The 25,616-nt window shown below is 38.0% G+C and overlaps 1 protein-coding gene across 1 annotated transcript; it reads right to left on the bottom strand.

Annotated features, from left to right (window-relative positions):
- Positions 1-10: 10 nt before the first annotated feature.
- LOC132195174 (kinesin-like protein KIF21A) lies at positions 11-24,992 on the bottom strand. Its single transcript, XM_059616994.1, has 20 exons — positions 24,768-24,992; positions 7,708-7,930; positions 7,310-7,543; positions 7,092-7,255; positions 6,698-7,025; positions 6,311-6,639; positions 6,058-6,249; positions 5,227-5,863; positions 4,623-5,092; positions 4,212-4,413; positions 3,992-4,156; positions 3,620-3,792; positions 3,402-3,572; positions 3,083-3,223; positions 2,557-2,716; positions 2,277-2,382; positions 1,874-2,210; positions 1,440-1,734; positions 1,127-1,323; positions 11-973 (listed from the first exon to the last, which is right to left on the bottom strand). Exons 1-20 carry the CDS (start codon positions 24,803-24,805, stop codon positions 889-891), a joined length of 4,647 nt encoding a protein of 1,548 aa, XP_059472977.1. The 5' UTR covers positions 24,806-24,992; the 3' UTR covers positions 11-888.
- Between the last annotated feature and the right edge of the window lie 624 nt (positions 24,993-25,616).

Below are 25,616 nucleotides of genomic sequence, written 5' to 3'. Positions count from 1 at the left end.
TTTTCAGAACTTCTTGTTAAATAAAAGAAAAATTTTAAGAACGAAACATGCAAACAAAGGAAATAAATGGAAAAACAAAATAAATAAATGAACGCTAAAAATGTAATATCAAATTACCTGATACTGTGTATTTTTGGAGCTTTTTTTTAAAGAGAAATATTTTTTCTCTGGATTAAATATTTTCTTATCGTTTTTATTGTGCTCTAAAATGAGTTCTCCTGAGAGAACTGTCTTACTTTACACATTCAAATCAAGCATTATTACAAATATACTATTAAAATACATTCAAACTGTCCTGGGCTGAAACTTCTTGGGTGAAGAATCAATTAACGTGGTAGCATTTCAAGTTCAAAAATATTTTGTGTGCTTTTCACTTTTTCTTCAGCCCAGGTGCACCAATAGATATGCAAATGATTACATTGAGAGGAAGAGAGATTATATAATTTAACGAGTCACTTGATACACATCAACACATGAAAATGGTATAGCATTTTTTCAGCCACTCTCCCAAATATTGGTTTGCAGCTGAACGTTTTCTTGAGAGTTTTAAGCGAAGCTATTTTTTAGCCCAATTTTAAATATTAGTCTTCGATTCAAGGTCAGCAGCAGATCAGCCAATTAGGTTGATTACAAGGTCGCAAACTATGGGGAGTTGATCTTTTTTTTTCAGTTACAGATAGGGATATAAATTCTACAATGTAAAGGATTGAAAGGGATCACAGAGGGTGACTCTTTTCATTATTGGTTTTTAGCTCTGAAGCAATATCACAAAATCTGCATCACTAATCGAAGAGATTATGATTTTTTTTTCGAGGGTTTCTGTTAAGATATAATTTTTTTTAGTAATTAAATGCGCAAGTTGAATCAGTCCTACAAGGCGTATCTTGTCTACAGAGAAAGGGCGAAGAGGTGACCGGTGGACATGGTCATGGCCGAATGCAGGGGAGCCTTCCACATGCGAATTTCTCCGCAGCTGCAAAAGTGAGAAGAAAAGGCAGCCAACACCACAGGGTTAGTAAAGAAAGATATGATGCAGTTAGATAGAATTCTATGAAATCAGGCTGGTGTAAATTTTTATGCACAAAATGAGTTGAAGAGAAATTAGTGGAACTTTAAAATGACTCACTTTGAGGCTGAGAAGATGCAAGTGGAGTTTGTGGTGACAGCGTTGATAGGCGAATTGTGTGCTTTGATTTCACCTAAGGGCAGACATGACTCTGTGGCCCACAGCTTGAGCACGCCACCCCTGCAGCCGGACACAAGGAGGCCATCATGGAGGAGTGCCAGGCCGCACACCCAGTCTTTGTGAGCACCGTTGATTGACTGCAAATTTTTAATAATAATGAATTTAGTCACATTTGTTTGAGAACAAAAAAGTGGACGAAAATCAATTTGGAACGCTTTATAAGTTTATTGCTTGAAAAAGTAGAAGTTCTAACCTGTAGGCACTCTTTACGGCCTAGGTCCCATTTCTTAATGGAAAAGTCCCTGGAGCCGGAGAACAGCGTGTCCCTGGACAGAGCTAGGGACTGCACACCATCGTAATGGGGAGGGTCAAGGTTGATGGTGGGCTGCGTGAGGTAGCCCTCCATGCATCTGGGCACATCAAACACCTTGATGTAGTGGTCCTTGCTGCCAGTGATGACACGGTCCTCGACCTGGGAAAGCGCGCCTACAGCCAGACACATCACGGCAGCTTGATGGCCACCCATCAACTGCCCAGCTTTCTCGAACCTACCAATAAAGAAAACAAATCAAAATTTGTCAAAAATATTTGTGATCCATTTTCAGAAAATTTAAATTTAAAAAAATATATTCAAGATATAAATTTTTCTTAAATAATAAATACAATGCAAAAATAATTTAAACAAACCTTCGCAGGTCCCAGACACGAACTTTGCCTCCAGCAGCCATGTAGAGAACTTCGCCATGCTCGCTGAGGGCAATGTCATTGATTGGGGAGCCACCAGGGTTGTCCAGAGGGTCGGGCATGGCAAACGAGCCGTTAGCTGTGTTGCCCGAAGAGCATAGGGTGTGAATGGGCCTGGCAGGGTTTTGCCTCAGGTCCCACACTTTGACGAAGCAGTGCGACACGGAGAAAACAAGGCCGGTGCGTTCGCAGAACTTGACGGAGACGACGTTGTTTGGGTGGCCGCTTAACGAATCTCGCTCGCGGCCCTGGTTCAAATCCCAAACTTTAACTGTGCGATCTGAAAATAAATTGAAAAAATAATTTTTTCTTTTTAAATTTTGTTCTTGTGTTTTGTAATATCTACCTTTGGAAGATGAAAATAGGAGATCTTCTGTAGCATCAACAGATAAAACAGCCTTCGAATGCCCTTCGGCAACATGTGTGCAAATTAAAGGTGACTTGTGGGCAACCTGAAATTTTTCATTAAATAGTCTTTTTACTTGAATTGAATGCATGTACTAATTATTTTAATTTAAAATTTATTTTTCTAGAAACCTCTATAAAGAATGAAATTAAAGGTTAACTATGATTTTATTTTTTAGACACACAATGATTTTATTTGCTTTAAAAAAAATTTTACTCACTCGTCCACCGAATTGGCTAATGACGCCGTGTCCAGGCTTCTCGTCTCTTGTGACCCCAGCGGTGGAAGTGAGACGAGAGAAGACATTTTTCTCTTCTCTCGAGACAGTGCGTCTGAAGGTGGGTGGTGAGCTCGGAGGGGTAGCGTCAATACCCTGCTCCCTGTCAGTCCAAGGGTGAGTAGGGGGTTAGTTAGTACCCAGCACAAGCACACATGACAACTTATTAATCAATCAGCCCCACTAAAATAAGCCCACCACTGAACGACCAACATAACACTGAGATATTATAGGTAAAAGAAGCCGAAATGAGAAAGTAGCAACCAGTAAAGGAAATTTTTGAAAATAAATAATCTAATGATGGTCGAATTGAGTAAAATAACTTTATGGAATGTGTTTGAGACTGAGCATGAGAATGGAATCATGACATATTGGAATTAGTTGGTTGATAAAATACAATTATGATAAAATTGAAGCTTGTTTAAATGTTGGCAATTTTCATGCTTGGCCCTGCTGGAGAACAACTCACATGGAGCCCAGATGGGCGGACTGCCCCAGACTAGATTTGACTGTGTACGTGTTGCGACGGGCCATCCTGGGGCTGGCCAAGGAGGACGTGTCGTACTGCTTGCGAGTAACCATGGGACTTGTCTGCGACGGGTTATTGAGCCTGACGAACAACAAAAGCAAACTAAAGTTGAAAACTACAAACTTAGATGAAACTGCGAGGCGCAAAAAATATAAGCAAAATTCAATTCAAAGTAAATTTTAATCCAAATAATATTTGGTTCATCAAATTTGCGCTTGTAATTTTTCTATAAATTTTGAGAAGGTCTCAAAATTCTTACCTTAGAGAAGCACTGGTTGTCCTAGCGGGTGGAGGCATGAGCTGAACTGGATTCTCCTTTTCCGTGTTGAACGGGGAGCTGACAAACGATTCCCTCATGTAGAGCATCTGCTGGGGGTCAGCTGTCCTCTTGCGGGCCTTGGATTTGGTGCTGCTGGCAACACTAAGCAAACTGCTCACATTACTTCCTGACTGAAAAGATAGTACTGAAGAAAAAACCTGGGATTGGGTGATGGAGCTCTGGACTCGTCGGAACTGTCACTCAACATAACACAACCTGGATGTGGCTCGTCTGAGAGTACCACAGTGGAAGAGCTAATGGTTCTGGTCAGACCTTGCTGCTGCACAACGTGCTGGAGGAGTTCTTCTTGAAGAGCATTCTTTTGCTCGAGCTGTTGCAAGAAAACACAAATTAAAACAGGCGAAATATAGTATTTCTCTGGGATAAAAGCAAACTCTAGCTGCTACCAAAATAAAAAGGGGAAAATTTACTTTTATTATTTCTTCATGGAACGCTGAAACGCCCTTAACAATCTAGTTGGCAGCAAATAAAATTGAAATAAAAATCTAAATTTAATATTTAGTCCTCACCTGCTTAAGTCTTGTTTCTAGATTTCGGTTTGCCTGCTCTTGTTGAGAAACAGCCACACTCTGGTTGACCGTCATAAGGTAGAGCTTTGAAAGAAGGTACTTGGCCTCTCCCAACTCATCGACCTCATTAATGACTGCCTCAAAATCTCCTGGCTCCGATCCGTCCTGAACAAAAGTTGTAATTTCAACGTCAGAGTTACGACAAATTTCTAATTCTTACTCTTGTGTCTTCCAATTGCATGATGCTCTGCTGAGTCTCTTCAATAATCTCCTGAGTGAATTCCACTCCAGCCTGGATTTCTTTCAGCCTCTCTTGCAGCCCAGCAATGATGTCCTCGTGTTCACCTCTGGCCCGTGCCTCGGCCAACCTCCTCCTCGTCTCAGCATAATCTTGACCATGTTGCCTTCTAGATTCCAGATGACTGCAATTTGAAAAGAAATGTCATGATTTTATAAAAAAGAGCTTCCATTAAAAGTCTAGAACAAACTACTTACAACACCCTCTGTAAGCAAGCTTTATTTCAAGCTCACAAACATGAATTCAAAATTTTCCATTAGATTATCAAAGCAACTTACTTTGAATTAATTGGACCTCTACATAGGAAAATTTTCTGATTTGATCAACTCTCACCTTTCTAATTGGTGTTCCAAATCAGCAATAGTTTTCTTGGTGATGGTAATCTGAGTGATGTTCTTCTCAAGCGTGGACCACCTCTGCCTGGCGACCTTGGGCGAGAAGGTGCTCGCCTTTCTTTGAAGGGCTGCAACACCACGATAGCCCTCAGTGCGCCCGACCGGGGGCTTAGACGAGGTTGGGGGGAAAGAGAGAATTAGGGGCGGGGGTGACCCACCCTTTCTGCCGCCAATTTTGCCAGCCGCCTTCGAAGACATCCCTGAGAACTGGGTCCTCCTCAGGGCGTTGACCTCCTCCTGCCTCCTTTTGAGCACCACGTCCTTGGCACGCTTCTCAGCCTCCAAAGATCGGATCTGGTTCTCGTGCTTGCGATTTGCCTTCCTCAGCTGCGCCAGTTCCCTGTTTCGCCTCTCCTGCTCGACCTTGTGTCTTTGGCTTTCCTCCCTCATCTTGTTCACCAAGCGAACCTTTTGAGCACAATACAAATGTTTAAATTGATTTAAAAGAAAATTATATTAGTTTCATTTGATTAAGTTTGGTTACGGCAATTTTTTTTTATCCAAATAAGTTTTCTAAAAACAATAATAAAGTTTTTGCTCACCTTTGTCTTCTTCATTTCCGACAATTCACTCCTCAACTGCCTGAGCTGGCTTTCGTTTCGAGAGTGTTCTTTGAGGACTTTGGCGTGCTCCTTCTTGGCAGTGTGCAGAGTCTTGAGCTCCTTTTGCATGTTGGCCAACTTCCTCTCATAGTCCTCTTTGACTCTCTTGATGCGTTCACCAGTGGTGCCGTCCTGTGGAGCGTTTTTGCCAGACAAACTTGCCAGCACCTTGTCCCTCTCGATTTTAGTTGCCTCCATTCTCGCTTCTAGCTGCCTCAGTTTCTCCTCGTACTGTTGCTTCATCGAGTGCATTCGCCTCTGGGACAACTCTAGCTGCTCAATAAGCTGCTGCTTGATGTTTATTTCAGATTCCAGGCAGACCAGTTCACCCATTCGCTGCTCCTCCTGCTGATGCTCTTTTTCTTCCTCACTGTCTGAATCCGAGTCCAGGTCAGAGTCATCGTCCTCCGAAGATTCAGAATCTCGCTCTATCTTTGAGTTCAAAATCTCACTCTTTGACCTCTGCAGCATGTCTTGTTCTCTCTGCAATCCTTTTTTAGCTGCCTCAATCAGGTTCATGACGGACGGGCTTTCAAAATCTAAGCCAGCAGTGCTTGGACGAGGACTCAAAGCAGCTCTAGATAAAAAAACGATTTATTAGAGTTATTTATTTCAATTTCTGATAAAGTAAATTCATTAAAATTAAGAAACCAAAATGTAGATATAGGATATTTAGAAGCAGAAATAAATTAACTTTAAGAAATAATAGGCTGAATTCAAATTTTCTTCTTCTTATATGAAAAAAGTGAGACAAGCAATATCATTACAAACCTTGGCTGCATTTTGGCATTGTTTGCTCTCAGCTGCTGGCACAAAGCCTCAGATTCCATAAGCTTCGAGGTGAGGTCTTCAACCTCCTGGACGTATTTGTGCAGCATTTCATGAATCTGATTGCTTGTCTCAGCATCCCCGCCACTGCTAACCCAAGAACTCGTAGCCAACTTCGTCTTAATGTCAGTGTTCCTAATTTATGGAAATGCCAAAAATTGCATCAATGACAACGAGGTTCCGCAAATTAACAAACCTTGCTGTAAGGGTGTCTATAGTCTCTTGCTGGGCCTTGAGTCTCAATCTGAAGTTGTTGTTCTCTGCCAGCAGCATTTTGTTCTCATGGAACATGTCATTCACCGACTCCTCTCCGTCGGAACCAATCATCCTTTTGCCCTGCTTGTACTCTAAGAGCTCCAGTTGTAACCTCTGCACCTCTTGCCTGAGCTGGTGCAGTTGCTGCGAATATTTGTCTTGGTTGATGGTGACTCTATTCTTGATGTTGCGGGCTCTGTTTGCATACTTGAGGGTGCTCAGCGTTTCCATAAAATCTTGCGTTGAAGGTGAAATGCAGGCGATCATAACCTGCAATTTAAAATTATGATAGATTAGAACAAACCTTAAAAGAGATCAAAATTATTACAGTTCTAGAATTTCCACCCAACGAATCCTGCAACAGCCTGGTCAGTTTGGAGTCTCTGTAGGGGACATGCATGGCTCTCTTGCTTTTGTCCCCCAAAGCTGAAATCACATTTCCAAGGGCCAGAAGTCCGCAGTTGATAGAAATGCCTTCCTTGGCCCTTTCACCAGTGGCGCCGGTTCGATGCAGCCTCTCAGAACCTGCCAGGTCCACGAAGTGAAACTTTGAGGTGAGAGTCTCAAAGTCGCCGGTGACTCCATTCTCTTTGTCTTCAGATTCCTCTGGAGCCAAACGGCGCTGCTGAATGTGCAAGGTGTAAATTGCGTGCGATCTGGAAAACATTAAAATATATTTTAATATAATTGTTTTTTATCAGCTTTTATTTATGTAAAATTACCTGGAAGACTGTTGATTCATCTGGGTCTCGCCAGTAGACCTGCTAAGAGCACCATTCCTGAGGCAGCTCATGGCTTCCTCCTCCACCTTGACAGAAGCCCGCGTGACACCCTCGACCGAAATACCTCCGTAGTGGTCACCGTGAACTCTGATGTTTTTAGGCTCCTGAAATAAAAATGTTCATTTATATTTTCTTGAAAATATAATCAATTTTCTTACTTGTATAGACCTGTCGGGCTCCAGCAGGTCATAGAGGTTTTCGTTGTACAGTTCAATGAACTGAGCCTCAACTCTAAACTCCGGAACAGGCAAACCGGCTTCTCTAGCCTGCTCCTGCCGAGACTCAATTCCACTAAAGATGTGTCTGATTGCCCTGGGGAGCATGCCCACGTGTTCGATGCCGCAAGTCAGTTCGTAGCCTGTGCCCATAGTGTAGGTCTTGCCTGATCCTGTCTGAAAATTTAACAAGTCGGAAATAATTTCACAAAATCTTGGGATTTTTCTTCTCTAAAAAGCAAATTTTAAATTAAATGCTTAGATATAATAAAATAATTATTATTATTTCCTAAATTTTTGATGAAAATGATAAATAATTAATAAAAATTTCATTTTGTTACCTGTCCATATGCGAGGACTGTGGCGTTGTAGCCCTCGAGGGCGCCCTCGACTAGCTGGGCAACACATGCCTCGTAGATGACCTGTTGGACCTCCTCTGTGTCAAAAACGTGGTCATAGGTGAAAAGGTTGCCTTTTCCCAGCTGCACCTGCGGCTCTCCGGGAGTAACACTTGTGCACACACCAAGGTTGTCGATCAGCTCTCGAGCGATCTGCGGTCGTATTCTGCAACAAAATCGCAAACACTCCTTTAGTAACAAGTCCTGAGACATAATATGCATAAAAAAGGAAGAATGTGATGTAAGATACAAAAGATTAGGATCGATTTCCCGGTTATACTTTTCTCGACGTACCACGAAACCGAGGAGGGATCAAATGGTTTATTCCTTTTCTGGCAAACATGTGGTTATTGCTTGCGATTGAGTGAGGAACAAGATCGGATTGAAATTGTTGGAATATTATGTTTCGCCTGAACTGCGGATGTGCGTTTCAAGTTTCAATTGATTCACCTTGTGGTTAAATGACATTAATATAGGCGATTGTATTTTAATATCAAGTAAATCACAAAAGAATTATTTAATTAAAAAGGTTCAAGATTTCTCAGGCGAAGTTTGTTCTTAAATGATAAATTTCTTTGTGTTATTTTATTTTCAGAAAATTAATCGTTAATTTAAATAATGAATAAATAAACGAATTCAAACTAATTGAATCAACCAGACAAGTTCAACTAGTTAAGAAAGAATCAGACAAGAAGATATGTCTTGCTAATTTTTATATAGGATTCCTTATTCTAATGCCACTTGAATAGCAATCGCTGAGTACTGCATTAAACACTTGACTTGAATTGAGCGATATGAACGCAAAGTGCCACTTTTTATGCGAGATAAACCGATTATTCTCAACCGCTTTTGCTGTTTGAGATCATTTGAGATCAAAAGATTCTTTTTCCTTTGTATTCCAAGAGCGAATTTTCTCAAGAGGCGAGTGCGTGTCGCCGCGGTGCCCTGTCAGGTCCCACGCCAGCCTTCCTTCCCATGACCCCCGAGAGCTGAGAGCCTTGAGCGCACTTTTATTGCCATTTTTAGCCAAGTGGGAAGCAATCAGCCGCAATGCGTCCAATACATGCTCGAATTTCCTTTTTTTTCTTCTATTTACCTCAACTTAAAGAAGTAATCCTTTTTTTGCCAGAGAAAAATTCGCATATGGACGTGATTTGCATTCAATTTTGGTCTGGAGAGTTCATAAGGTGCGTTGCGAAAACGCGTGTCCAGCTCGGATGGGTGAAATAAATAAACAAGCGGGACCACCACCGTGTTTATAACATCATGAAGTTCACGCTCCGTGAATTCCAAGCCTAGTTTTTACGCGCTGCTCAAATGCTAGCGTGGGTCAAAGGGCGCCAGGTATATAATATACGAGGAGGCAGCAGCAGAGAACGAGCGAGGCGAATCTTGTGTGAATATCAATTAGAGTAGGAGCGAGAGAAAGAGCGAGGGCGGACGCACTGCAATATAAACCTATAAACTTTAAAGGACACACATAGAATTTTGTGAGACGCATATAAGTTTAAGAAAAATTAAACATAAAAAAAATTTATTTTCAGTACAAATTACAAGATATTTATTTTATTAAAAAAAGGTCTGATTTGTGAAGTAAGTTGTTAAAAGTATAAGTAGGAAATTATGAGGTTTTCAGATAATTTCAGTGATTCCTTTTTTGGTTTAATTAAATTTTCTCCGGTCAAATCTAAAATATCCATTATCAATCAAAAATTTAAAAGAAAAAAACTAATCAAGAACGATGTTCTCTCTCAAAATGACTCCTTCACTGTCACAACATATGCTGCTCATTTGCTTGTCCACATTGATCATTTCTATAAAAGCTCATCCTAAAATAACCGTTCTCGACCAAATTTCAAAGGTTTATAATTATTTTAATTATTTGGCGCACACCAGAATAAAAGGCGATGATAATGTAAAAATGTAAAATGACGTCACTGGAAGTGAGAGGCGATCATTCAAAGCACCTTAAGAAATCCGGCGTGACCTCTGCCTTTGTCGGTCCGTCCGTCATGACGCTTGCCGGCCATAAATTATTGTGCACCGATGCCAACTCGGTCTGCATTTCAAAAACAAACCGAGATGTTTACAGGAATGGAAATTTATTGCAAATGCAGCTCACACGCGAGACATTAGCCAAGCATTATCCGCGCGGCGCATCTCAAGTTGTTCGCTGCGTGCACGGCTCGCTGCCTTTGTAATGAGTTTGACAAAGTGACAAAAGCGCAGGAGAAACTCGCCTTTGTTGCAGAACAAGACTGAACAAGGCAGAATAAGGCGGTGACAGATTTGACACCAGAATTGGCGGATTTTACGAACATGTTTGACATAAATTTATCAACCGTTTCTTTCTCAATTTAAATATTTTATTCCTTAAAAACCAAACAAAATTTTTCTTGTATGAGGTTTTCTATAGGCGCGGCTTTAGAGTTCATTGAGAGGTCTCTATGCAGAATATTTGACTAGCCTAGATTGCAAGTCAAACATCTTGAGAGTGAAAAGCTTTCGTTTGAAAGGCCACTCGAGCACACGAACATCCGAGGATGAATTCGGCGCCTCTCAAAATCCTTTTCGTTCTTCATTCCCTTGAAAACATTTGCACCTCAGCCTGAATTACTTCGCCAATCGGACGAATTTTCAGCACAGGTGCGACGGAACTGGAGTGACGCAATGTTTGCGCGGCACTTTGATCGATAGTCGAGAATATTCGCAGCTGCGGGCGCACAAGGCCTTTTATTTTTTCGGTCAAAGTAAAAAATAAAACTCGACAAAGCGTGCGCAGCGGGTTAGGTATTTCTGTGTTTGTCGTGAGCTGAGTAATTGAGTACACAATTATGTGTTCGGAGTTGGAAAAAGAATTTGCGGACATGCTAATTTTGAAATAACACAGACGCACCACGCCTTAGCAGATCGCTTACTGTATTGGTTTTTTTTTGCGCGACCGCCGCTCCAAGGTGATCATAATGCGGCTGTGTTCGTTGCTAATATTGTTACAGAGAGAGACGAGAATGTGCGCAACTTCTACGCCGAGTCACTCCGCAGAGCTTTAAAAGCAACGACAAGGAAATGAGAAGCAATGTTTCTGCAATTTATTTTTATCCCTCCAGAGGAACACCAAAGCCGTTAATTTCTCCATTCTTTCTACTCATTCAATATTTCATGCGTATTGATAATTTAGTTTTTCAAAATTATTGACTACTGTTTTTCCCGGCATTTTTGGTTTGCTTATGCTTTTTTTTATGTCGATGCACGCTTTTTTGTATACAAATAATTTTTTTATGTTTACCACAAGTCGAGAAAAAATAAATAAAATATGTGCAATGTCGAGTTTTGTGATAAGAACAAAAACTTAGTCAACTGAGGGCGGCGGATGGTGTCTTTATGATCTCGGAAGTTTTAGCAAGATTCTTGCCAGTGGTGGTGCCGTTTTGTCCAACAATTCCTTTTTTTATAAAATAAATGGTTTTCAACAATTGAATGTAAACAATGTGGGAAAATAAATAGCAATAATAATTATTATAGAATAAACTTTTAAATCGTTTGAAACAGTTTTTAATGTGCGTATTAATTACAAAATTATAAATAAAGGTGCTCTAAATGGTAATCACGAAGACTTAAAGTTTAATAAGAGTTGTTATTTTAAGTTTTGAATAAAAAATTAGAGTGTAATATCTGCATAGCTACGTCATGAGTCAATAAACTTGGAATTGAACTGGATATTAAAAACGGGGAAATTTAATCTTTTTCAAAACTGTATCCTCATTTTTTAAAATCGTTGAAAATTAGGAGCATGATTTGAACTAAAATTTATGCTCTTCCAACGGGCAGCGAGCAGAGTAGTTAAAAAAATATGAAAATTACATATTCAAAACGAAATCACTGGGCGGACCTCCGTTGGAGCATTTTTTGCGCCTCGCTAATCCACGCGGTCGGTCGCGCTCCACGAGAACAACAACATTAATCAGGCAATTACATAATGGAACGCCTTTGCCGCTCGCGTTCAATCCGTCCGCTGAATTAATATTCTAATCACCATCTACGCACGGCAGGTCGGCCTTTTGCGGCCAATAAAATAATTAACCGCCGAGCAGAAACGCGATAATTAAAAGGAATAAAAAAATTTATTAATTTGACTTTTTATTAAAAACCTTCAAATAGTTTTGCATAAATCCAACCTGGCCACGAACCCATCTTTAGATGCTTCGGGGTTAAATATTTAAATATTGCTCAGGCACGACTCGCAGTTATTGCCGATTGTGCGGAACAATGAGCTCCGCAATAAACGTATATGCGAAAAACGGTGCCTGAGGGCAAACTCGAGCAAATTATGCATCCCTTTGAATCTGATCCGGATCTCACGGGCATTAAACGGACAAGTACAAGCCGTAAAATTTTAATGGCAAACCGGTTCGGCTTAAATTAGCACCACACAGAAGACGGCTCGAACAATTTTCAATTCTCGCTCCTCAAGATGTTGAAAATCAGGACGAAAGATTCAGCCAGCGAGTTTTCTTTAATCTCTTTTTTGATATGCAAATACGCAGAGCTGGTTCTAAATTTTTGAGAACTGAATTAAAAGAGATCAATAAAGGGGTATTCTGAACAATGGGAATCAAACTATTGATTCCTTTTTTGCTGATTTTTTTTTCATTCTTTTTCAGGTAATTTTTTTAAATTAAAATTTTAAAAAAATGTGTTTTTTTTTAAAGCTGGCTTAAAGACTATTACACTAATTATTACTTATTTTTCGACTTTACAAGAACAAATTATGAATTCGAGCGTTCGTTTGAGGCGTCCCGTTATTGAAAACCAAAGATAAGCCACAAACTGCTATGCCTACATAGGAAGTCGAGTTATCTATGCGAAAACGGCGCCGGCAGCCCCAATTAGGCAATAAAACTGCGGCTTAGATGGAAAAACACTCGCGCAGTCTAATTCTGTAAGGCCTGACATTCAAAAGGCAGCCTTGCATATATTTACATAAGCCAAGGTGTTCGCTTCAATAAACTCACGTAACCCGTTCGCTGCCTTTTTTCTGTTATCCTGCAAGTGGCAAACACTCCTTCTTCCTGGGCCGTAAAATGAGAGATTGTAAAGTGAGGAAAATTGATTGTATACCTCTCACGGCGCCGGAACAAAACAATCCGTTCACCTTGGCGAAAAGTCAATTCGCAAACTGAACTTGTTGGAAAAAAATGTATCACCATAAAGAATTAACCAGCAAAAAGAATAGGAAAATTTTTGACTCGGGACTTTTAGTTTTTGAAATATTAATACTAAAATATTTAACAACGAATGGATAAATAAAAAACTGAAAAATGACAATTCCAAATATAATTTAAGAGTGTTATTCATTATTTTCATTCACATGTTAATTTTTAAGTAGTTTATTATTTCAATTATTTGGACAACCAATTTCACTTTAGTTCATCGCTTAATTTGTTTGGAAGTCTCATTTTTAATTATTCTTTGTTTATTTGATCAATTGTTACATAACATTGTTAACATAAATAAAGTAAATAAATAACAAGCAGAATTATGAAGGAGTAAATATTTAACCATGGATCATTTTATTATATACGGTAATTTTTAAAGAGATTTTTTCACCTAAAACCAAATACATCTTATCTTTAAATCTGCTGTCAACAGTTTGTCAGTTTTTGACAGTAGAACAAAGACTCATCAATACTAATCCACTTAATTTGGCAAAAATCGAAGTCAAGAAGCTAAAAATTTCCTTCAGCACTTATCTCTCAGGAGTCAGTTTTCTCAAAGAGCAGCCGGCACTGCACAAAATCTTTTTCGTCCCACGGGCGAGCGATAGAAATCTTCCGCTTGTTTTTATTAGTATATTTTTTTGCAGCTCTTCGGATAATAATATAATATTATATGAACCCGCTCGACAACAAAACTAAACAAAACGAATGCATAGGTGTGTTTGTGTGTAATACACGCGGGGGCACCACGCCTCCCTTCGCACTGGCTGCGTGGGCCGCAGCACAATATAAAATCAGGATGAAAAAAAATCGCCCCTCGTCACGAAATAACTCAGCGCATTTTCGACGCCGCGGCACAAGACAGAAAACTGGTTCAACTTTCAAATCAGTTAAGTGGAAATCGAGCGAGGGGTCGAAAAGTTTGTTCGAAAATAAAAAGGCGATAAAATTAAAGAGGCGTAATTCCACAGCCCACAGACTGCTCGCGATGCAAAACTTGTTATTGCTGGGTAAAGCAAAGAGTTTCATATTTTTGTGGTTTGAATTTCAGATACTCGTGTTGCTTCAAACTTTTAAATATACTCATTGCAGATCAAATTACAGAATTCTATATGAACAATTATATTTTTTCAACATTAACATAGTTTTTTAAATATGAATATTTTATTTTCAACGCATGAGCAGTTCATTTCTATCATAATTTGTTATAGAATTATAAAGTTGAAACTTCTTTGTCAGAATGATAACTTATCTTGAAAAAAGCAAGCGAAATTATATATCTTTGAATTTGTTCTAAGTTAAAAAAAAAATCACTAAAAATCTGTGCTCATAAATAATAATTAATTGCTGAAAAGGACCATTAAGTTTTGAGTGCAACAATTTGCAGATTCTGAGCAGCTGTGGCGAATTTTCAGCGCCACTGGCCAAATCGCTGACACAGATTCCCCAAGAGCATTTTTCAATGCGCAGGATCAAGTGGGCCAGCTCAGCGCTTTAACAAGGACCCTTTTGATATTACGGTTCCCCAGTTACTCTTAAATCTGATGCACGAAATCTGAGTTTCCCCGAAGTGTTTACAAACAGTGCTGTAAGAGGTCCAGATCAACACGTGCATTCAAAGCAGCTGGTCCAGTGCCAAATGCCACTTTATTTGAGGCATCAAACGGAATCGTCAACTCGTCGGCGGCAAAAAGAAGAAGCAAAAAAATCAGTCCAACCGCCTTGCAGACACAAACGAGAGTAGAGCGAATTTGAAAACCGTCCTCAGGCGGTGATTAGGGACCATTATTGTTGAATTAATGGCTGCATGTTGTGCGCTTTCATTATTCGTTGGAGAGATTGAAACTTCTTGGCAGCAACTGCAGTCGGGTCAGGGTCAACTTTTGCGTTTCTTTGTATTTTTCCACAGCACATGCCAAAATTATCTGCGCGAGGGAGTCTTAACAACTGAAGAAATTTAATTCCATCAATATCTTTCACTTACTTACAATTAGGGGGATTTATTTAACTATAATTTATATGATACCATTTTGAAGAATTTAATCATCATACAAAAATAATCGTGGAGTAATTTTGTTGCAAAAACATGTTTTGAAGAAATTGATTAAAGTTGGATTTTTTCAGATTAATTCATTAATTGTCGATGAAATGGTAATAACAAAATTTATTTTAGATAATTACATTCTAAACACTGGTTAGTTAAATAATTCTTATAAAGTTCACATAATAAAAAAAAATAATATTTAAAAACGAAAAATAAATAAATTTTGGAACATATATTTATTTTCCAAAAGTCCCGTTTGACCGTCTGCGTCTTGGGTCCTGGGCGACTGTAGAATTCGAAATGCAAACAAAAAGGAATGAAATGTTTGTCTCCCTGGTTAGAACAAACTCATATATGAAGAGAGGATCGAGGTTTGACGAGAGCGAGTCGCGAGCCGGAAACGATTCATTTTCATTTTGCCCTCGACAGATTTGATGCTGAAAAATAAAGCGGCCCCTTTTGATTTCACCCGCGAGGCAGCTTGACGGAAATCTCCATATTTGGCAGCGACCGACGACAGAGGCAAAACAAACCATTACGCGCAGGTGGAATGTCTGCGTTTGAACAGGTGCGCTCCGATTCGTCTTGTTGCGATTTAAGCAGGTATTTTGGCCATTTGGGCGACCTTTTAATTCGCGACGAGTTTTCGCGTTTCGCAACCTGTTGAGTGACATTATGTGAGTGTTTGCATGGAGCCCATCAATTTCATTCAATTGCCGCTGTCAAGTCGCGCGCGGATGAGAGGAAAGACCGACCGTAGCAAGCAACAACTCAACATCGCAACCAGTGAGCGTGAAATTTCAAAACGACTCCACTCGCGTTTGTAGCCGCGTGTGCACTTCTGTTGTTGTGTGTTGCCTCACTAATGAACAAGTGGGTTGAAAAACAGTGGCGGTTATAATGTGTATGGCTCCGGGATAAATATTTCATATTAGTTATAGAATATGTTTTGAACTGTATTAATTAAAATCAAATTTACGAGTAACAATTTGCATATTTCGATGACCAAAAATGATTGGAAGTTCAACTAATTTATTTGAATGTCACCTGGAAATGGCAATAATGGCTTTGTTCTAACTCATTTTTAAACTAATATTATTGCTACCCGACAATCGCCACCTGACAATTCGCTAACCGACAATACTATATAAAACATATTTAATTTTATTTCATAATTTATAATCATTAAAATTTTACCTTCCTTAAATTCGCTACCCGACAATTCGCCACGCGACAATTCGCCACCCGACAATTCGCCCCCCAGCATTTTTATATAAAATTTTATTACTATATATTACAATATAATTAAACAATTATTATTAATATTATATTATTTCAAACTTAAATTTAATTTTATTTCATAATTTATAATCATTAAAATTTTACCTTCCTTCAATTCGCCACCCGACAATGGTGCCGTTTTTTTCTAACAATTCCTCTATTTTAAAATAATTGTTTAGAAAAATTGAATGTTAACAATGAAAAAATTTGGACAGTTAAAAAACAATAATATGTATTTTACACAGATTATATGCAAAAACACATTAATTTGCGATTTCTAATTACTTTTCAATTTTTTTAAAGATATGTTTATTACATTATTATTGCATTACTTTTTGTGTGGATGATGGTGTGATATTACAGATTTTTGTCCCCGTCCTAATTCACCCATAATAATACCCGCTTCAATTTTATGTTAATAGTTTTTTAATAATACAATAAATTTATTTTTGCAACTCATTTGGAATAGCGATCATTCACCACCTTTCAAGCCTCCAATTTCGCAAACTTCCTGAAATGGAAGTTGGCGCATCACGAAAGGAAAAGGCACCATCACGGTGTGATCATGATAATTATTATTATTATTATATTTGCACACACGGCAATTTTTCTTTCGCCACTCCATGTCCGGCTATAAAACTGATCGAAGGATAATAATTAGCAAACCATCAATCATCAGTGACGTCATTTCAAGAAAAAAATTTAGTAGCTTCGAATTAGTAAAATAAAATTCAATAGACGTGCCCGCAAATTAAAATTAAAAGGCGAGTTTGCTCGTCGATTCTTTCACAACATCGCGTTTTGTTGCGATTTAAAAAGTCGTAACGCGCCTTTCTGGTCGCCGATAAACTAGGATGAGCATCTCTCATTTTTTTTTCTTCATAAATTTCCTGCGGCCATGTCCGATGTTTCATATCTGAAGACGCCGTCATTAAACTGTCCCTTTTGACTTTTTGTTTTGGTGCATCGTTTTTATATAACTTTCAAAGTGGGCGTTGCATCTCTGTGGTGCGTTGTTCTTTTTCATTCTCTCTCGCTCGATTCCAGCGTGCCCACGCCTCAATTATTATGTGAGACATAAGGTGAAGTTGCACCTCGCCGGAGCACGCCTTTGTTTGACTCTCACTTCATTCTTATTTGCGTTTAACCTCTTGCGTGATCTCTTTTTTCTCTCTCTGACGAGACCGTTCAAGTGAAAAAATAATTTAATACCTGCTACCGAAGCCATAATCAGGATTAAAGTAATCCTTCTTGTTCTAGAACTTCTAATGTATTTTCGACCAATCACACTGAATCACACATTACTATTTTTTCGCTTTTATTTGTTCTAAAGAAATATTTCAAAGAATTATTATTTAATTCTAGGCTAATAAAAATTATATTCAATATATTATATTTTAAAATGTTTAATTGCTTAAGAATTATACATTTGATTAAATAATGCATATTTCATCAAAAAATATTACGATAATAATGGAATTCTATTTTTAACATAATTTTAAAAATTATAACCGTATTTCTGTTTAAGGTGGTACATGTGCGTAATTTTTTGTTTGTTTAATACATTGATATCTATGATTTAAAAATTTCTATGCAGCATGCCAGAAGTGTAAATTTAAGTTAAAAGAGACAGTTTTTGAGCAAAACAAGCCTTAATTACAAAGATGTGATTTATAAAACGTACAAAGCAATTCTGTCCTAATTAAATCAATTAATCTCGCGGCAGAGAAACCAAAGCACCGCCAAGAAAAGGAAACTCCTGCTCACTCGTCAGAGTAACTTCCTCAATCTAATTGCAAAGCGGCATTATAATCTAGTCCTTTACACACAGTTAATTCTCTTCTTGCTCGGCTGGACCGAAAAAGCCATCACTTCCTCTTCCAAAAAGGAAATCGTTAACATTTATTTAAAACCTAATCGGCTCCGTCAAATAGAATACTTTTAAATTCCCTGCTAAAAAAATACCTCCGCTTCAAAAGCAATTTCCGAAGCAAATCGATGCACGCGCGACGGTCTATTTTTGAGAGCAGAGAGAAAAGGGTTGTCAGCAAGAAGGGGTTAATTCTGGTCCGCGTTCTTCCTGTGCCCGCTCGTCGTCCAAAATTACTATTTTTAACGAGCCGGCGCTGACTGACTGGGAACCGAAAATCACTTCAGAGCCAAATTAGCCGGCACCGAAGTGTCTATCGAATGTAATTTGCTCGTCGAAATGCATCCTGGAAGCGCGACATTATCCACTTTCCACGCAGGCCATCTGATACCCATTCGTTTCAAAGGATGCAACTTATCAAATTACTGCTTGCTCAGCCTTCACTACTTGTTGTTTGTCAGCAGGCAGCAATGCTTCTTTTGCGTCTTCCTATTCTAATTTTCTCACAACCGACTGAATTTGATATGGATATTCAAGAATTATTGATCAATAAGTAAAATATTTCAAGCAAGTATATTTAAAATCAGCAAAGTATTTAAATCAAAATGCATAAATTTTTACAGCAGTTTAAAATGAAAATTTGAATTTATCCATTAATACAACTAATTCAATTAAAATCTAGTTTTGTGTTTCTATAGTTTTCAAGGTAACAATTGTTACATGAAATAATTATTTATAGTTATTGGTTCTGGTTTTCCTATCAGGGTTTCTTCGCATTTTGCTGACAACAAGTTTTATTTTAACACATTAATTGACAGTGGAATTTATGTAATCCGCAGCTGTGCTTGCGTGAAAGCGACGACTGTTGTTATTTAATTGACTGAATCGCTGCAGTGTTGAACAAACTCTGATTTAAATCAAGCAATTCGCTTTTGACGAGAGGCGAGAAATTTGCGCGTTTGATCGCAATCTTTTGCTTAAAATTTAACTCTGTGGAAAAGTTGCTTGGATTTGAGTTTGGTTTATCAAGATCGACACGAATTGGATTTGCTTGTCAAGAATGAGCCTACAATGTGTGTAATATTTTAGGCTCAGATTGAGTTGCCTGATTGGTTTAATTAATTTTGACCGGTTAGCGTTCAGAGTGGGCACAAACTGTCAATATTAGTGTCCGGATATTAATCAGTGGCCGCGGAGAAAATAAACAAACAGAAACACCGTCGTTTTTAAGCCGAATCGGCAGTCTTGAGTTTTGAGTTGCATTATAATTAACTACAGTGCCGGCTTCCTTTGTCGCGTTTGGAATTTATGAGCGTGTAAATTGTGTGGACACCTTATTTGGTTGTGCTTTGGATAATTTAAAAAAGGAAATGATGATTTTATGATAGACGCATTGAATTGAATTCACGCAATCAAAAATGTTAATATGGTAAGTTTATAATTTGTTTAATGAACCCAGGAAGTAATTACGTCATTTGAACTTCAATGGACATTTTTAAATAAATATTTAAAAAAAATAACAATGCGCATAGCTTTCTTATTTACAATTCTGAGTATTGAACCACCTCCACAAATTCCACCAACGGGATTCTTCTCTTTGTTAGTGTGAGTGTGTTTTTTTGTAATTTTTTGTGTAGAGTTACTTCTTGTTTGCGTTGTTAAGTTTATTCCAGTTTCCGTTTTAATTTTTCAAAAGATATTTATCGTGGATTCAGAAAACCAATAAAAGGTCCAAACTTTTATTGGAAAATTCAATTCTTTTCAAAACAGATTTAGATTTCTGTTTCCAAAATAATAAATTTTCCGCTTAAAACTAAAAAAATTAAGACAAATGGCAGCACCCTGAAGAGGTTAGTGTTGGTCGAGGTTCACGTTGGAAAATTATTTGGATACAGTAATCTGTTTTTAAAAGAATTAAATTTTGAAATTTTGACATTTTAATTTGTTTTCCGAGCACTGGTTTTCTCGCTCATAGTTTCTGCGAATCCACGTTAAGATTTCTTTTGAAAGGGATTCTTCTCCCTGTCTTTTCAACCAAGCAAAACAGTCCCCTGGATGCTTATAATTGTTTTTTCTTTGACAGAAAAAAATTCCAACTCGCACTCACTTCTGCTTAAAAGATAAAAATACTTGTAATTTTATTGTCTCTCGAGAACAAAATCAGTGATGCGTTTCCGTCTGGCTTTTTCAGTCCGTCTGGACACTGGGTGCTAATTGTGAGGCTTTGTGTGCGGCGCGAAATGCTCCGCTACCTCCAGACTAGGCGACGGAGGAAGTCTTTGTTATTAACAATCACACCGGCCGCCGGTGCATTTTCACTGGAAACGTTCTGAACAGTCGGTGCACCAGGAATTTTTTATCCGCAGCCGCCATTCCGAGCCAGCGAGCACGACGCAGACTGCTTCGGACCTTCGGAGGCGAATAAAATAAAAATAAACCAACAACGACTGGTTTTGGAGGAGCAGCAAAATAAGTCAATCTGCTGCTTCTCGATTACAATTTATCTCTGCGGGTACAAAGTGGCTATTTGCACTGTCAGAGAAGTTGTTTCTCTGCTTCCGCCAGGTAAATATTTCAACAGCAAATATTGGATTTCCTCTCTGAAAACATCATATAATTCATATGCAGCAGGGTTATTTTAACATGGATATATGTTTTTGTCGAGTAAAACCACAGCTCGCAAATCTTGGAAGCGGCGGGTGTATCGGTCAGAACGTGGTTTTGTGGTTTCTTTCACTATTGCAGAGGTTTCGTGGGACTTTTTAAGAAGCAGAATTAAAAAATTAAAATAGTTATTGTGATAAAAAGATTTTTGATAAAAAAAAAAATCGTTGGTGGAAATCAATGGCATAAAAAACTTTGAATTGAATGCATATTTTTTATTTTTAGTCACTTGCGTAAGATGTTTTCTTTTACTGAACAAACTTATCAATTTCAAGAACACACGATCTTTCTATAAATAATCTTTTATTGAAATTTACATAATAAGGTAGGTGAAAATTGAAATCTTGTATGTGAATCGTTTCTTTCATGTTTTGGAAATGTTCTTGAGTGTTTCGGCGTTTTTATTTGTAACATCCTTATGTTTTTATCCACTCGCCGAATGTTGAGAAGAATTTTTTAATGTTCAGTAAAAAATCAATCTCAGACAGCAATAAAAAGTTTCGCACCTTTTATGCCGAGCGTTTCGCAATTCGCGCGAGAAGCAATTAGTAGGGCCAATCTTTTTTTTTTTTTATTTGATATGGACTCGGCGTTTTATATGTTTATTGCCGGCGGTTCCAGAGTCCATATTATAGAAAATGAAATGATTAAGCCGCAGCACTAATTAACCAACTTGGCGAAGGTGTTGAAATTCAGGCAAGTCCTTTTTCGGCGACAACCGTTTTGTCTAAAATGCTGCTGCCGAGAGAGAGAGCAAAAGAGACCATGGGTCTGCTGCTGCCGTGATCAATACTGCCGTCTCATGTGACTCACAAAGCTCGACCTCCTCATGCCACCCCTAAAAAATTCATCACGCGAGCTTCGAATTTGCAAAAAGAAAGATATAAAAAGTGGCGACGTGTCCACATATATTGTGGTTCCTTTTGACACTCTAGGTTGAATACTTTGGAAAATTTATATTTATTGCTTAAAATTAACATAAAATAACATCACCTGGAACAATTTTTCCTATTTTTCTTGAAAACTATAAACAAATATTTTTATTTTACAGCCAACAAACTAAAAATATTATTTGCTTCCCAAATATTGACCAACAAAATTAATTAAGATTGGAGTTTTCTACTGAAAATTTAATCAAAATCGCAATTTAAAGCAGTAATTTTATTTTTCATTAACTCGTAATTAGCAGAGGAATTTTTTTTCTTCAATTGGAAAGGCTTTTAGACCCATTATTGAATGTTTTGGAGTCGATCAGGCGGGAAATCACTACAGAAAGGCACGTTTGAAGATAATTACTTGTCTCAAGAAGCCCCATTTTGGTAGCTGATAAAAATTTTCTCCTTGGTTTTAGCACATTTAATTTCACAGATTACTTATTCGCCTTTCTAGAGCATAACAAGCGGCGGCAATTGACCATGTGCAGACATTCTTGTTCGACGAAAAATATTTTACAATTTACTCAGCGCAAAGGTCTTTGGAGTGAAATTGCTGAAATAGCCGAGGAATTCCTGGCCGGCCGAGCTCTCGAGACTAAATAAAGCGCCTTCAGAAGTTGCTCAATCGAGCAATCCTTGAGGCCACCTGCGGCCACATCTGGCGGCCCACGACCCTGCCGAGGCCCATCTGGACCGCCTTTGCACCCCCCGAACGTCACAAACGTTGATCTGGTGGGAAAGGGGTGAAAAAATTTCTAGAAAACTCTCTGGGAGTTGCTCAGGTGTGTCTTTGACAGATCTACTGGCGCGCAACGGAGCACGCAGGTTATTCAGTGACGCAACCTGAGACTCATGACATCAGGCGCTGCATTACACGCAGACGTGTTTTGATTCGGATTCATTCTTTACTTTCAGGATATTTCTTCCACAACCTAATAATGACGAGCATGTTGGAAACGTTAAAAAAATATAATATTATATAATAATATTAAAAATATTGAGAACGACACATATAATGTTCATGGTGATTTGAATTTAAAATTTGCTCTTTCTCAATGGGTTTTGTGAGTTGTTTATTATTTAAAGAAAAAAACAATATCCCTCTCTACAGCCATAATTCATGAGCTGTGAAATCATTTTGACATAGAATTAGTACACAAAAACCTTTTTTTTTTAATATTTTTTCTTTCAAATGAACAATTTTTCTTGAGAAAATTATTCAAAGGTTACATTTTTACACGAAACAATTTTTGAACACAATTTGACAGTTGAATATAACTTTTTTTATCAAATTAATTTTTATAGTGAGAATTTTTTTAATTCTATTGTCAAATTTTGTGTAAAAATGTAGCTATAAATTATAAAATTTTCAACTGAAAATTATTATTTTGAAAAAATTGATATTTTAAAAGATTGATATTTGTACTAAACTTGTCAAAATAATTTCACAGCTCAAGAATTACGGCTGCAGCCGAAACATGTAATAGCTGAATTTTTTTAAACAATAAACAACTCACAAAACCCATTGAGGAGTAGCAAATTTTAAATTCAATTCACCACAAAAGAAACCCTTGATCATGAAATTCTACTGCAAAACTAATAATGTTGTTTATCAAATAAACCACATAACATGATTTATAAATATTAAATGCAGAAATTAAAATACCTTTTTCTTTCAAATAATTTAAAATTCAAATTAATTCTTCAAGAAACTTGTTTTTCACTTTCAGTTTCGACACTTAATTTATTTCGAAGATTTTTATCTGCGCAGTTTGTTAAATTTTTCCTTTCCCGATTGTGAAAATTGAGCCGTTCGTCGGCATTGTAATCGAATCCTCATGTGAACGTTTCCACTAGCGAGATTTTATTCGGTTTATTTGGGTCTCATGCTGAATGGAGAAAACGCCGAGTGAGAAGCAAAGCCCACACCGTGAGTCTGTCAGAGGAAAGTTCATCGACTGGAGATGCTCATTCAGAGGCGACTTTCATCCTCGAAAGTCATTCATGAACGTACGCGCTGCATCTGCACATAATGAGCGTCGTTGATTTGCTCAAAATGCTGGCACGAGAGTTCTACTTGCATAAATTTTGAGGTGCTTTATGGATGAGCGGAGCCGCACCTGTTCTCCGAAATAGGCACCGCATAATTATTAAAATTTAAAAATAAATCCAAGAATAAAATTTAAATTTTAAATAACACTCAATTGTGGGTTTTTCAACTAACAATAATAATTATTTCAAAATTTATAAAAAATTTATCAAATTAGTCTATAATTTTATTTCTTCTTTCTCTGTCTGAGGAAATTAAAAATTACCACCAACTTCAGCTGTTAAGATCTCTATTTCGCGATAGCATATAATTTATTCAATTTGCACAAACTGAAACATTTTAATTATATTATTTTTATGATCTGGAGTGCCATTCATTTAAAACTGATAAGTTAAGTTTGTATAAATGAATATTTAGAGACTTTGATGGGAATTTCAGCTACGCTCCACAAGTATTGATTACTTTTGGGCAATAAAAAGCATTCGATTAATAAGGTGAATGCGAAAATCTTAATAACTTTAAACAGTTCGATCGATAAATTATTAATTAATGCTGCAACCGAATGTGTACAAATCAAAACAAACCGCGATTCGGTGCATCCAGGTGCATCATTAGCAAAAAATGCACTCGCTCAGAAGGCAAACGGCATTCCCGATAGCTGGAAAGATAAACGAGAATAGACAAGTCTTTTCGTTGCCGAAACCGAGCCGATAAGCGTGAAAAACGAGTCCGTAAAATGCTGAAAATGCTTGGAAAGCCGTGGCCGTGACTTTGCCAGCTGCATTATTGATTTTCCTGAGCGCAATCTCAGGCCTGCCCCGAGTCATTCGCGGTCGCCGATTCCACTTTCTGCGGCCGAACGGTCGTTTGAAGCCGAAACGGTGATTAGACGCCGAAATCTCGATTGAAATCGGAGAAAGATGTGCAAATTGACAGGACTGACCTGACTGCGACGCGAACCGAGGTGTCCTCGTCTGCCATGTTGCTCGTTGTTTTTTCAGCGGATTGTCCTGAGCGATCTCCTCATCGTCCGGCCACCGTTCGGGGGCGTCTGGCGAGCGTCGGCGCCGCCAAATTGGTCCAAAAGAAGGCAACTCAAACGGCGAAAGAAAAGAAAACAACTGGTCTTGCCTGCGACACCTGCCTCACTGAGACTCTCTGCTCGGGTGGCAACACTGCGCATGCGCCAGACCTCGAAGGCGGCTCGCTGGCTGCCGATGCGTCCGACCTGCAGGGGCCGCCAGGTACTTCGAGCACATAATATTTTGCCTCTCGCAATTTTAATAGCTTTTAATTGGCAACGTGCCGTGAATCACCGCGGGTTTTCAGTTGAAAACACGACGCCGTGACAATTTGCTGTTGAAAGGAATGTTGCACTTTCCGTAAAGGGAAAATCACTCTTCATACTGCGAATCCGCAACACGATTTTTTTTGCTTGCGAAATGTAAAATTTTTATGGTGAATGTAGTTGATTTAGAAAATTCGTAAAGTAGAAACACATAAAACACTATATTTTATTATTAAAAGAATAGATAATCATATAATAATATTATATAAACTAGGAATGTTATAAAGCACTACCAATCGTTAATAGTTTTCGTTAAATTGAAGAAGCCTTTTGGCCTTTTTTTTCTAAAAGATTTTTACTTTCAAAAAGATGGACTGTTAACGTTAGATAATATATTTAAAATTTAACATAAATAAATGTAATAAATGTAATAAAATTTAATTTAAAACCAAAATAATACTTTGTTCGACATACTGGACACTGGAAATATTTATAACAAAATTA

Source organism: Neocloeon triangulifer, unplaced genomic scaffold, assembly GCF_031216515.1.
Source record: "Neocloeon triangulifer isolate White Clay Creek 2 clone unplaced genomic scaffold, ASM3121651v1 ptg000009l, whole genome shotgun sequence".
NCBI classification, from domain to species: Eukaryota; Metazoa; Arthropoda; class Insecta; order Ephemeroptera; family Baetidae; genus Neocloeon; species Neocloeon triangulifer.
This window is presented reverse-complemented; position numbering and strand designations above follow the sequence as displayed.